This window comes from Sciurus carolinensis, chromosome 6, assembly GCF_902686445.1.
Source record: "Sciurus carolinensis chromosome 6, mSciCar1.2, whole genome shotgun sequence".
NCBI classification, from domain to species: Eukaryota; Metazoa; Chordata; class Mammalia; order Rodentia; family Sciuridae; genus Sciurus; species Sciurus carolinensis.
In genome coordinates, this window is record NC_062218.1 from 12,695,994 (window position 1) to 12,710,847 (window position 14,854).

At 45.1% G+C, this 14,854-nt stretch overlaps 1 protein-coding gene across 1 annotated transcript in view; it reads right to left on the bottom strand.

The window, feature by feature from the left end:
• Ankh (ANKH inorganic pyrophosphate transport regulator) overlaps nt 1-14,854 on the bottom strand; it is a 134,598-nt gene that overhangs the window by 45,104 nt on the left and 74,640 nt on the right. Inside the window, exons 2-3 of the mRNA XM_047555662.1 lie at nt 11,154-11,370; nt 1,012-1,130 (exon numbers count right to left, since the gene is read on the bottom strand). Of these exons, the coding sequence (XP_047411618.1) occupies nt 1,012-1,130; nt 11,154-11,370 (336 nt within the window). The remainder of the gene's footprint in view (nt 1-1,011; nt 1,131-11,153; nt 11,371-14,854) is intronic.

A 14,854-nucleotide genomic window follows, 5' to 3' on the forward strand; every position in this document is an offset into this window, starting at 1 on the left:
GGAAATTTTTGTGTGCTAAGTCTCTTTATATCTGTACCAGATGGAAAGAAAAACAGCACCATTTTTGGTATCGAGATTCACAGACATGAACAGTCCTTAGCTTAACGTAGTAGAGCTGGTACCAAAGTAACGAAATCCTACTGGTTTGTTCAGGAGATTCTTATTTTACAGCTTTGGGAATGTAGGCTACACAGTGGTAAGTTATCAGAGACCTATTCTGATGGCTCAGTCCTGAAGATATCAGAACAGAACTTTATATTTGAATCAAATTTTTCAAATGGGCTTTCTTTCTGCTTGGCAAAACTGGTGGCAAATACAGAAAATTCTCATAAAATAAATTGAGAAGTTGAACTGCTTAGAAGTCAAGGAAATCAGTATTATGGTTCCTCTAAAAAGTAAAAATAGATTGGGATGTAGCTCGGTGGCAGAGTAAGTGCGTTATGAGCACACACAAGGCCCTGGGTTCATCTGTAGCACCAAAAAGAAAAAACAATTACCATATGATCAATTCCATTTCTGGTTATGTATCCAACAGAACTGAATGTAGGGACCCACAGAGGTACTGGTACACCCATGCAAATAGCAGTGTTAGTGGCCACAGACACACAACCATGCAGAAGGAGTGCAAATGGATGGATAGGCACAGCGTGCCATACCCAGGAAGGAAATCTGACATATGCTTCCACATGGATGGACCTTGAGGATACCATGCATAGTGAAATAAACCAGCCATGATTTCACTTATCTGAGGTATCTAAAGTTGTCAAATTCATGGAGACAGAAAGCAGAATGGTGGTCCAGGGAAAGGGGGAAGGGGAAATTAGAATTATTGTTTGATGGGTATGGAGTTAGGGTTCTGCAAAATGAAAAGAGCTCTCCAGATAGATTGTACGAAACCACGAATGTTCTTCATGCCACGGAGCTGTACACATAACAGTTAAAAATGGTACGTTTCATGTTATGCATATTCTGTCATTTAAAAGAGAAAAGTGAAGAGTTTCTCCCACTTACCATGGCATCCATAAAAGGGAAGGCAGCGAGATACAGGAAGGCCCTTCTGGTCTTACTCCCCACCGACTCGTCCACATGGTGCAGTTTGTTGATAATGTAGTAGCCTAAGTCACTATAAGCTGCAAAGGGTCAAAAGACATGTATGAGACTATTTAGAAACAGATATTTTCCCATGCCTTTTAAGAACTTTAAAATAATTTTAAATGTGACATGTGTTTGCTGTAAAAAATTAGAAAAATGATAAGAAGATCATCTATCATCTCATCCCTCTACCCAGAGAGAGTCACAACAGCTAACACTCTGGGCTCTCTTTGCCCAGTTCTTTTATGGTTGGGTAGAGTTTGTGTGTACCTTGACATAATGATGGGATCCTACTACGTATGCTCTTCTGACAACCAGACCGTGTTTCCATGATATGCCTCTGCATGCCAAGTCACTGAATTCTTCTCCATGAACTGAATTCTTTCATGTAGGTTGACTTACTAGCAACCTCCTACTGTTGCACATTTACATTATTTTGATACTACAAAAGAACGCTCGATGGACAGATCTGAAGTTAAATGTTTGCACATATTCGTTATTTACTAAGAGGAAATTTCCAGATGTTAACATGCCTTTCCATACAAGTTCTAAAGCAAGCTTTTCACACTTGTCAGTCCTACTTTGTTTTTCGGCAGGAGAGTGGCAACTCTGGGTGAAGGCTTGCGTGCTGGAAAATGACGTGCAGGAGGTGCTCTGGAAGTCTCTCCTGTGTCAGGGTTTGCCACAGTGCCAGACTGGAAATAGCCGGCCCTCCATCCCTGTGGGCGGTTCAAGGTGAACATGCCCAGTAGTTACGGGAGAAAGACGCACGCCGTCCCAGTGTGTTAGCTCAGCATCCTGACAAATACCATCAGCAAACGTTCAATGAAACATGGGCAATTTTCAACCTCACTGACGTAGCTAAGGCTGTACGTGAAAATACTAATCTATGTGCTTTCGGCGTTTTCCAAGTGCTGCGACACTGTGGTCCCGCTGCTCTCTCTCGTGACTGGGATGTGCATTTGACAACCACAGAAGCCAATCTGAAATCAGGTGGAGCTAGAGGGCAGTCTCACTTTATGTGAAATAGGAATCCTCCCACATCTCAAAATTTGGAAGACAACTTATTACCATCTTAATTGGCAAAGTGAAGTAATGCTCCAATCTTTATGAGGATTAGCCTTGAATTACAGGAATTCTGGAGCACCTGAGGTCATGGGGATGCTGAAATGCTCCCAGAGGCTGCAGGGGGCAAGCAGGTGGCTTCAAGGTAGTGGGCTGGGATGGCCATGGTTTCCATACAGCGAGGTGGGGCTGGAGTCGGCGAGGGCAGGAGGGGTTGGAGGAAAGTTCCCATCCTCCAAGGAGGGACGGAAGTGTAAAACCAAGAGGCCAGTGGCAGGTGGGCAGGGTGGCGAGGCCATGGAGGCCACTGTAGGAGCAAGAGGAGAAAGCTGGAAGAGGGGGCATCACTGGGCAGAAAGAAGAGACGGAGAAGGTGGACGAGGCACGGCAAGGGACGGCTGTGATGTCCCTGTCATTTGGGCCAGAAGTCCTACAAAGATGGGGAGTGGAGAGAGGCGGCCTGAGCTGACCCTGGAAGGCAGCATGGGACAGCGTCAGTCTGTCTGCAGGTCAGGGTGAACCCCCACAGTGCTCTGCCGACTGAGGCGCAAAGCCAGAACGAAGACGCTGCTGAGCCATACACAGGTCTACTCTGGGTGCTGAGCTGTGGAAATTCTGCCTCAAAGTTTGTCGCTGCTGTTTATTTGTGGAGTTGTTTTCATTCAGTCAACAAACATTCACTGTGCAGGAACCTGCAGGGGACAGTTCACCTACTGCTCCACTGTGTCCACCCTGGCAGGGGCGACAAGAAAGGCACCGGGCTGGGGGAGAGAGGGGCACACAGTCACATGCAGCAGTGTGTGCTGGCTGCGAGCAGCTCGTGAGCCACAGTTCCCTGGGAAGGTTACAGTCAGTGCAAAATGCCAGCTGAGTGGCCTTGCCTGAAGTGACCTAAGCGGGGACATGGGACTGGGGCAAGGCGGAGGCCAAGAAGGTAGTGTTGTGGGTCAAACCAGGTCTCCTCAAAATTTAGACGCTGAAATCCTAACCTCCAACCTCAGGATGTGACCTCATATGACAAGAGGGTCACTGCAGGTGTAATTAGGTAAGTGGTGTGGCCTCCCAATCTAGTGTGATGGTGTCCTTATCAAAAGGGGAAATCTGGATACACACAGGGAACCACACCAGGATGAAGGCAGAGCTGGGGTGACATCCTTACATGCCAGCAACACCCCCCCAAGCCAGGGAAGAGGCACAGGACAGGGTCTCTGAGGAGGAGGAAGCCAGCGGCAGGTGGAAGTAGCCCTGCCGACACTTTGATCTTGACCTTTCAGCCTCCAGGATTCTGAGACAGTACATTTCTATAGTTTAAGTCTCCCGGTTTGTGGTACTTTGTTACAGCAGCCCTGACAAATGAAAACAGGCCCTTCTGAGAAAGGGAGGGAGAGTGATTTCCAAGTTAGGTTCTGGGGTGGTGGCAAGGGAAGATGGACACCTGGGCTTGCGGGATGGAGAGCAGGACTAGTGACCAATTGAAGCGAGCTTCTCCCCTCCCTCTAAATGCAGCTACTTACTGGGTGATTTTGACTAAGACATCAAAATGATGCTCGTATGCAGGGAATTGGAAGAGGCTCATGGAGTTTATGGGGAACTGGAGGGCCTCAGGGTTCCCCACCCTTTCTTCCTGGGAGGAGCTCCTGGGCTTTCTGCCCCTGGGAGACATAGGAGCCCTTCCCTCGCTCTTAGCGCAGGGCCTGCGGGCTCCTCCCCACCCCAGGTGCCAGGGCACAGGGGACTTAAGGGCGCAAGGCTGCGTTTGCTTCTTTTCATTTTAGTCTCTTCCCCTTTCAGTTACTTGGGAGAAATTTGGAGGCCAAAGAAAGAAACTTTTCCTCCTTTTCATGGTAGATTTCTGATTTCTACTACAGAGGTTGTTTCCACCCTGGGAGCGGTGAGTGTAAAATCCTAGCACCTGCTTCCATGTCTCCTCCGCCCCCCAACTCCCTCCCTCCAGTGCCAGCCCCTGGCTCCTTCCAGCTATTTCCAGTGAGAGCAGTTGGCTGGGGGTGATTTGCTTGAAGTGCTTTGATGGAGTCCATAATTACCAGGCCAGCTGCCTTAGCCACACTGAGTGACCTTCAGCTTCCATGGCTGCCCTGCCAAGACTGTCCTGAAACAACTTGTGTGTTCCTCATGAAGGGCAGAAAGTTATAAAACTAAATTAAATGAGGGTTCTGAACAGAGGTAAGCAGGTTTTATGATAGTGAAATGCCAAGAGGACGCTGACTTGACCTGTTTACAGGTAGGTGGCTCCAACCCTGCACAAACAAGGAGAGACAGGAGGGCCCTTCAAGTCTACAGCTCCTCTGACCTCAGCCAACCAGGACAACAGACCTTTCTGGAATCAGTGGTTCCCAAACTTGCTCATCCAGTGGTTACTAGCACTTATTGTAAACCACAAAATATTAACATTGATGACAATAGTCTATTTACATTTACTTTCCCATAGGGACTGAGAAAAAGTCCTCCCCTTCATTGCAGAAACAGGATAATATGGGCGTTTCCAATATACAAAATTGACTCCCCTTCTTCTAATTCAAATTCCCAAGTTGTCAATGCTTAAAAGTCTCACCAGTACTGTTTACTGACCCACCAAGGCTGTTCATAGGAACAGGCAGCTTCACCCCCAGGTTTCTAAAGCATCATTTCCAAAGTGTGGTATTTATTTATATGGCTAGTAACCACAATTAAACCACTTCACAAGTATATGTTGAATGACTTTTATGTATTAGCACTGTGCTGACTAGCCCAGCTGTGAAGGTGACGGTTTTCTACATGGGACGCTGACATGTCACCCAACTAGGATCCGTGCCAGGAAAACCGGGGATGGGAAGTGCAAACATGGCCCAGGCCTGGAAGCACTATCATAAACCTGTGCCTGATATAACTAAAGTGAATGTGAAATTCTAACACAAGAACAAAAATATTAAGACCTAATAGAGCCGGGCACAGTGGTGCACACCTGTAATCCCAGCCGCTTGGGAGGCTGAGGCAGGAGAAGGCAGCCACAGCAAATGCGAGGTGCTAAGCAACTCGGTGAGACCCTGTCTCTAAATAAAATACAAAATAGGGCTGAGGATGTCGCTCGTGGCTGAGTGCCCCTGAGTTCAATCCCTGGTACCCCGACTCCCCAAAAAGACTTGATGGAGTGGGATCATACTCTATCATTGGTACCTGCTTCTGTCTAGAGAATGAGTCTGATTCATGCCTGAATACCCACGATTTAGGCCAGTGTTTACCAAACGCACAGGAAGTGTTTGATAAATGTTAATCGAATAAATGTACAAATCCATCATCTCCAAAATGAGTGACTATAAAAATTCTCAATTATCCTTTTGTCCTTACATCTCCACCTTTTGTTTTCCTGTCAAAAGCTGGAATTTATATTCCCACCCCTGGATCCTGGCTGGTCTGCCATGTGCTCAGTTGGGTGGTGTGCACTGGAGGTGATGGAGCGCCACCCTGTTTCTTGGCTTCAGGACGCCTACTAGCCTCTATCCCCTGCTTGGAGTCTGGACAGGGCATCTCCAAAAGTCCAGGCAGTGCCACTAGACCACAGAGACTGTGTGGAAGAGAGCTCAGCTGCCCAGCAGAGTCATCTGGGCCAGCCTGCGGCCAGCTGAGCACACCTAGGAAGCCCCCCCAAGATCTGCCCAGCCACCTCCTGACCCTCAGTTGACCACAGAGGCAGCAAGTAGCCCAGCCAAGCCCAAAAGAACCACACAGTCGACCCATGGTCTGGTGAGCAAAAATAAATGCTTGTGCTTTGAGCCTCTGAGTATTGGTATGGTTTTTAAGCTAACAACAAATGGTGATAGTCTACTGAAACTGTTCATCCCCAGCACCTTTTCAAATGTGAATTATGTTAAATCAGACCCATTTGGACTTTACAGGGCTTGCTTATAACACATGAATAAGGAAAAGTTTAAAAAGAGAAGACTGGTACACAGAACCTACGACGTTTAGTTGCCCAAGTCCTGCTGACTGCCCAGGCTGCTTGGGAACACGGGCGAGGCCTCGCAGGACACTGTGGAGAATGGACGTGGAGAGAAGGCTGAAATCCGCAGCTCTGGTTCCTAGTGCTCTGTGACTCAGGCGGTCAGAAAAGACTAATTTCCTTGCAGGTAAAATTAGTGTGGATCCAAATGAAAGAAATGCAGGGTCAGCCAGTTTTCCTCTCCTAGATTCACAAGAGTGAGAAACAGGGTCTCACCTGCACTGTGACCGCTGGCCTGAATTACGGTGCCGTGGCAGCAAATTGCTGCTCTGTTGCTGTTAGAAATGGTGTCTCACGGGTGATCCACGGCAGCAGTCATGCCTATAATTAAGCTTAAAAGGCGATATTGACTGGCAGTTGCCCAACAGGGCCAAGAAATATTCCCGAGGCCCCTGTCATCTGGTAGCCAGAGCCAGGCTGTGGGTGGGCAGAGAATGGACAGGAGCTTTGGGGCCAGTGAACCTCCTAGGCTTCAGTTCTGTCAGATGCAGCGCAGCTCCGAGTGCCTGCTCATCTGTCCCACTGCCGTGGGGTGGGAGGTGCTGCTGAGCACTGCTCTGCAGCCACCTTCCTGTGAGCCCTATGGGCATTCCCGGGGAAGCCTGCGAGGACATGGAATCTGCTCCAGCCACGCCTGGGGAAACCCATACCTAGGTGCCCATGCCCCAAAGATGGGAGAGTGCTGTGCTTATCTGTGGGGTCCAGAAAGAAAAGTAATTCGGAAAAAATATGAAACACAATGCACAAGAATTCCTTAACTACAGCAAATGTAATGAAGAGAGCCCAGCAAAAGGTCATTTCCTATGTCGGTGGCAAACACAATTAATACCGGATGACACTACCAAAAGCTTTTAGTGCCCTTTGACCTGAGCCTACTTCACTTGTCCTTCTGTGACCCATTAGCTGATGAGCACAGAGGACATCCTCTGTGAAAGGGAGGAGCTACATATCCTGGGGATGGTCACATTTGAAATGGTTTCTAAGTGACGACGATCCCCCAGGGATGGCTAGATTATTAGTAAATACTGGAAAATACTAAGAGCTCTTGTTCATCTGGACTGGTGAAAAGCTAAGCTAGAGAAGATCACACACACTGGGAATCAGAATTTTTCCAAGTCCTAGAAGAATCATGGGAATACACAGACCCTGAGAGAAATCACAGAGAACCCAACCAAGGCACGCGTCTACAACCAAGAAGACGGGCAGACAGACACTCTAATTCCTTGTACAAAGAAACCATGAAGTTATAAATGATGTAATTAAGAAGAACACATTGACCTCTACTGGTTGAAGCTGTGTTAAACATATGTGAACCCAAGAACGGATTTGCCTTATTCAATAAGGTTGTCTCTGAGATATTGTAACAAACAAACAAACGAACAAACAGAAAAGCCCACAGCTGCGCCCCCATGCCCTCCTGATTGGCTCCCTCTCTCTACACTGTGCCTCCTCTGCCCCTCCCTTTGGCTTCCCATGGAGTCAACAGAGCTCTTTCTAGTCTCGGGGTCCAAATCCCCTTTACCTGGTTACCCATCTGCCTGAGCACAGGGCGTCCACTGTAGCCCCTGCTGCCTGCAGCACTGGACTCTGCTGCTTCTTTCCCTCTGGCCGTGAGGGCATGGACCCGCCTGCTTCCCATCGTCTTCTCACCACCCGGGCCACTCTGCTCTCTCAGGGGCAGGAGGGCGTCGAAACGCCCCCGCCCTGGCGGTCCTTTACTTCTGCCTTCTCTGAACGCGCTCACCGGCTGAAGACAGCTTGTGTCGGGGTTCCAGAAACCACACTCGCTTCCCCTCAGCCACATCTGAGCAGGGAGAGGGTGTCTCTGGCCACCCTCTCTTTTGTTCCTGTTTCACGTCTAGTCCCAACTTTTGATCGACAGGCCCTGAAGTGACATGCGCGACTATGTGTTGCTGAACCACCGCACAGGACAGCGAGGACAGGACCACTGCAAAGTGACTGAAACGAAGGGCCGTTCTCGGTCTCGCTCTGGTACAGTCGGGGATGGTGATTCGTGAAATAAAAACCCCCACTGTTCAGAGTAGGCTGGCGAGCTCTAGTGATCCTAATGACGTGATCTTTGTAGTAAAAATGTCTCACTTCATATTTAACAATACCACACGGGGAAATGGATGCATTTACCAGTTTTATAATATCTAAAAAGAGAAATATTCATCAAATGTACAGGAGGCATTATGCTGGGAAGAGAAACTAATACCTGAAAGGGTAAAACCAATAGGTAAAGTAGAAATCACAACAAAAAGGAAAGAAGATTAAACTGAAAAAATGCAAATTGCCATGAACGGTCATGAACCAAGTCTGAACCAAGTCTGATGCTAGACAGAAACAGATGTGAAGTAGGCAGGAAGGGCGACCACTGGGAATTTCATATGGATGTAGCAAAATATTAATTTAGAGCACAGGGTCAAAGGCTTGACTCCATTTTGCATCAAAGAGAAGGCAAAGATTAGAAAGGGTGGTGCTGAAATCCAACTCATCCTCTCCGAGCTAATCCACAAGGCCTTGAGGACCAGCCCTGAGAGAACCTCTTCCGGCTTTATGCCCTCATGTGTCCTTACATAAGTGCCACTGAAAAATGAGACGAACTTGAGGAAAGGAAATAAGTTCTTTAAAGTGATGGGGAAACAGCACCACAAGAAATGCATAAGGCAATCAGACTGTATTGTCTAAAAAAGGAATATAGAAAAATTAAGTTTAAAGCTAGATCTCTCCAGTACACATTTCCACTCTGTGAATCCAGCATGGTGAATCTGTAACGTGTAACTTCTTGCTAACTGCAGCCCCCACTTGGGGGCTGTTCACGCAGAGAATACATGCTCATTTCACTATCAGTCCAGAAAAAGATGATTAGGGAGAAGCCTGAGATCATGCAATGGCTTCTCACGCCAAGCACATTTGGAGTACTTGTGTTTTTGTTTTATCTATGTCAATATTCCCCTGTCACAAGCACAGTTATCCAAGAGCTGACTGTCAAAGAAGAAATGTAAGCAGCTGTCTTTGGTAGTACTAAGAAGTAAAAAGGGGACTAAGTATCTTACAGTAGGTGGTACGTAGAGTAGAGACTGGCATTGGAAGGGGAAATGTTCACTGATGTAGGAAACGGTAACAGGAAGAGGTGGCGGATGGAGAGATAGCAATGTCCCATTATGGATTTATGGTCACGATTATGGAAAACAAAGAGTGGACCAGATCTTACATAGCATTAAAAAAGGAAGTGGGAGAAAGACCAGCATAGACAGTAGAAAATGAGAAAGCAAATGAATAGTGGGCATAAAATAAAATGAATCTGGCAATCTAGGAGAGGGAAAGCCTTAAAATTTGAGTTGTAGGTGTTCAAAGAAATTAAGTACTTTCTTTGCAACTCAAGAAATCATCTGTTTGAGGCAAGGAATAAAAGTTTTAACTGTAAAAAGAAATCAAATGTGATAGAAGTGATTATTAAATGTAACTGGAATGTAGAACCCTTTGGGTTTAAATTTAATACTTTAGGATTCTACTTTAAAAGCAAGAAACTTAGATTTGAGTTGGATAGTGATATTGAGTTTTATTTCAATGACTACAATTTCCTCCACCAGTTTCAATAACACAGTATGCTCAGCTTTTTTCCTCCCCAGTTATTGACAGATAGTAATTTACTATTTATCTCAAAGTCTCATTCACCCATGGTTAAAATAGGAAATGGATGGGTTTATTTAAAGATCCAAGCAAAAAGGGAACTAAATTACTTATTTAGATAAGGCCCCTTGCTTTAAAAATGGATGGAATTTTCTCAATACATACAATCATCTTTGGAAATGGCCCAGATCAAATCTAGCAGCAAAAATTTTCTCCAAACACTCATGGTTGGCATTTAGGGCAAAAACTGAGGGAAGGAGAGGAGACACTCTACCTGCCCACAGCCAGAGGCTCTGAGCTCAGATGGAGTGGTCAGTATCAGTGCTGGCTGGAAGACTGACCCACTGGCAGACTTGCTTCTGCACACCGCCCTCGGAATAGAATTCTATGCCATACGAAGAAGGAAAACCACAAACAGCTCACGCCGTGTACTTTGAGATTCACAATTAAGTGAGTAAACATTAGCTCCTGCAAACACACCGTAAGCGGTCTGGGTTCATCTTCCCACTTCCTTATTCACCACTGACATCCATGCTTCTCACATGACCAGCAACATTTTTAAGGTACACATGGGTTTATGCAGCCAGTTTATGTGACCAGCTTCAGCAGATGCTATGCCAAGGGCAGCAAGGCCGTTTGAAAGCCCAGAAATTCTGAAATCACAATCTTGGGGTTTTATGACCCAGAAGGCAATGGAATGAGAACCCCACCGTGAAGGGATGAGCTTTTCCCTGTCCCGGTGAAGCTGTAGGCAGTTAGTTACTGTAAGTGTGATCCAGCTTGCTTGTTTCAGGGAAAGAATGTTAGGCTTAGTCTCTTGGCTTTGAATAAAACAGCATAGAGGAGCCCTAGGACGAACTGATTTTAATAAATAAAACAACGTCATTTGTCCTCACTATTTTTTTTTTTTTTTTTTTTTCTTTCAGTGCTGGGGATCGAACCCAGGGCCTTGTGCTTACAAGGCAAGCACTCTACCGACTGAGCTATCTCCCCAGCCCCTGTCCTCACTATTGATCAGTATTAATTCTAAATAAGAATCATTCTACTTTTATTCTCAGTGCAATTACACACGCATGTCTCCAACAAATGCTGATATTTTGTGCACCTTACTAGGTACAATCACCTATTGATGAAATTTTCTTCTCTGATTTCAAGAGTCAGAGACACAAAACTAAAGTTTTCCAGAAAAAATACAGTTATTTTCTTGAGCTGGGAACACAAACTCCCATCCTTCTCTCCCCTGAAATTTTCATGAAAATTTGATAATTGCTGAAGAAATCATTCATTTCAGGATGTACGTTCAAATCCATGAAGAGGAGTAAGAAATGACCAAAGCTAGTTGCCTGGCTCCGGCAGAGCTTACCGATCAGGGTGTGAAAGACAGCGGCCACAGCGCCGGCCACCACCATGCACAGGACGGCTTTGGTCCTGTCTCGCTTGCTGTTCACAAACACCAGGCCCACGTTCTTAAAGTCACTCATGGGGCCCGTGAAGAACTTCATCAGGGAATAGGCCAGCCCGTAGCTGGCCAGCATTTCGACTGCATCTTCCTTGACAGCAGCAATGCCCCGGTTCAAGGCCTGTGAAGCGGAAAAAGCCACAAATGGCATTAGAAATGGAGTCTCATCTCTGCGGAATCACACCTCTAACATGACGCTCTGCGGATTGTGTTCCTATAGAAACGCTAAGCAGCTTGTAGGGTAAAGCTCACTGTAATTTGATAAAGGTTTTCATTTTCATCCATATTGGCTTCAGTTTGAGAATCTTTCTGTGGGGGAGATACCTGCTCATTGGGGCTAAAGTAAAAGGGGAAATAAAAACCCCAGTAAGTATTTTGTTAATACTAGAAAACAATCCTATAAAATTTTGGTTAAAAGTTGATCTTAAAAAAAAGAACACCTTAACATGTTAAATTTTATTAGTAGGTTGAATGTACTTAATAGCAACAGGATTCTGGAAGTGAACCAACCTGTTTAGGAGAGTGATGATTTTTACTTTAAAGAAGGTGTATGTGCGCACGTTCAAGTGTTCCTGGGTAAACTGACATACTATGTAAGTGTCCTTCCTGGCAGAATGAGTCCTATGCTATGAAAAAGGCATTGCGTAGAATCATCTGATTCTTGCTGTACTTTAACTTGAAATACGTCTCTGGACTCTGTGCAGACCAATATGTGTGAAAAGAACACCTTTGGAAGGATTACAATGACATTCAGGATGATGCAGTCATTGAATGTTCTGACCACCTTATCATCCAGATACCATTTCTAAACTAACTCTCCCACCTAGCAGACAACTAGATAATGCTGCTGATGGTAGGAACAGGTGTCCAGGTGGATGGCACTCTATGCCTAAAATCCCTCCAGAACATCACCTATCCTTAGGACCAGGCAACAAAGCAAGAAAGTTAGCATCCAAAAGAGTGGATGTTTTTACAGACTTTTTAAAAAAAAATTAATTTGTTCTAATTAGTTGTATGTTACAGTAGAATGCATTTATGCATTTTGATAAATTATACAAAAATGGAGTATAATTTCTCATTTTTCTGATGGTACATATTGAGGATCACATCAGTCATGCAGTCATATATGTACATGAAGTAATAATGTCTGTTTCACTCTACTATCCTTCCTACCCTCATACCCTTCCCCCTCCTTTCACTCCCCTCTACCTAATAAAAAGTAACTCTATTCTTCCCTAGCAGCCCCACCCCTTATTGTGAATTAGCATCTGCATATCAGAGAAAACATTCAGCTTTTGATATTTTGGGATTGGTTTATTTCGCTTAGCATGATATTCTCCAACTCCATTCATTTGAGCAAATGCAACTTCTTCGAAGTTGAGAAATATTCCATCATACACGTGCACACACACACACACACACACACACACACACACCACAGACTTTAAGAGCAGTTTTAGATTCATAGTAAAACTGGGTGGAAATTACAGAGTTCCCATTTACCCCTAGCCCCACATTGCTGTATTTGTTACAATTGATGAACCCTTGCTACATCATTATCACTCGAAGTTCATAGTTTACATCAGGGCTCACTCACAGTATTGTGCATTCTGTGGATTTTGACAAATAGAATGGCCACCATCGATGACATGCTAAAGTCTTTGCCTGCCATTTTCATTCATTCAATGAAGACATTCATAAAACCCATATTCAATCTCTACTTATATAAACTCAAAGTAGAAGAAATGAAAGAAATGCATTTTTTCCTGTCTGCTCTCTATTTGTATTAAGTAGGTAACAGTTCATGATTTTCCCTACGAACATAAGATTATAGTACAGTCTGAGTGCTACCGTGCTATACTTGCTAAAGTTTATTTGCAAACACTAAGTGAGCCCATAGGAGCTTGAAGGAGTGAAGGCTGAATATAACAAATAAATTCAAGGATAAATCTTCAGATGCACATAATATTTAGGAATCATACTATATTACAACGAAATAAATAAACCCAATCTATTGTGTTTCATTGACTCTAAGACACTATCGATCATAAGGTACATTACTAATATACCACCAAGAAAGAAAAAGTGCTCCCAATTATGATTGGAGGCCAATTGTAAGACACATCCAGACTGCAGATGCTAAAATGTGTGTGTGTGTGTGTGTGTGTGTGTGTGTGTGGTGGGGGGAGGCTCAGAATCTATGAAAGGAGGTATTTCATGTACTCTGAAAGCATTCCTCAGTGTCAAAGCCTGATCTAGGTTTTGGTCTCTCATTCAATACACTCCAGCACGCACTGACCCAAGCACAGGTGGAGTGAGCCAGCAAAACCCAAGGGCCCAGTCTCTGCCTGTGCTGTGTTCCATTCACTTTCCCAGGAGACATGCTGACTGATACCATGGACACTGACAAGAGTTGAACAGTCTTTGCAGAGTCTATTAGGGGAAAAGAGATAGAGGGAAATACCAATATGTAAAAATGATTTTGGAAAAGACTACAATAAAAATGTATGCTAGCTGTAGGGAGTCATTGTTATCCTCCCGACAAAGGTGGCATTACATAAGCTAGCTCCTGATAATTGTTTCCAACTATGTCTCTAATTCTCCTTCCCCTTTTTTCCCAGTAATAACCTGAAAACCTCTATGAGCCCCTTCTTTTCTTTTCTTTTTTCTTTTACGTACCAGGGATTGAACTTGGGCACTCCAACACTGAGCCACATCTCAGCCCTATTTTGTATTTTATTTAGAGACGGGGTCTCACTGAGTTGCTTAGGGCCTCACTAAGTTACTGAGGCTGGTTTTGAACTCGAGATGCTCCAGAGCAGCTGGGATTACAGGCGTGTGTCACTACATCTGGCACATGAGCACCTTCTTAGCCTCTGCAGAGCACCCCTGCTATGATGCCTCCCTTAGAAACAAATTTTCCCTTCTGTCAAGCTGACCGAACACCTTAACACCCTAAAGCAACATAAAAGCAAGAAACTCCCTGACAATAAATTCTGTGTTCAACAGGCATATCTAGTTCAAGGACTCCTGCTATGTGTCAAAACTTATCACTTAATCAACGACCAAATCAATTCCTTTTGGACTTGGTACCCCACCTGGACACCCAATTCCAGGCAGTGCACCCATTCCCAGCTGCTGGGAGCTGTGGTTCACAGACGTCTCCTTCTCAGGAAGAAGTACCCAGCCCTTTTGCATGGATTAAACACAACTGAACCCCAGACAGCAGGAAGGTAATGACTGACTGACACAGGGGAGAGAAGATGAGCTCCCTGCTTCTATGTGAGCCACTCTGCTAAGGTTCATGCCCTGGAGTCCCTATGAGACCAGAGGGAAGTCTCCAGGGAAGACCAATCTTTGCTTAACTTCTCCCCAGAACCCCATTCTGACTGCTTCTCCTCCTCCTGAAAGCACTTGCTCATTAAATCACAATGCACAAGAGGCCACGCATACCGATTCTGCTTCTAGAGAACTCTATTTAGGACAGCTTCTAATTACTTGTCTCACAGACATTGAAAACTGTGTCTAGTTTTATTCTTTTTCAGTCCCATCTTCCCCAAATCTGAAATTGTGGATTGTTTACTTGTTTTTACCTGTCAAATGCA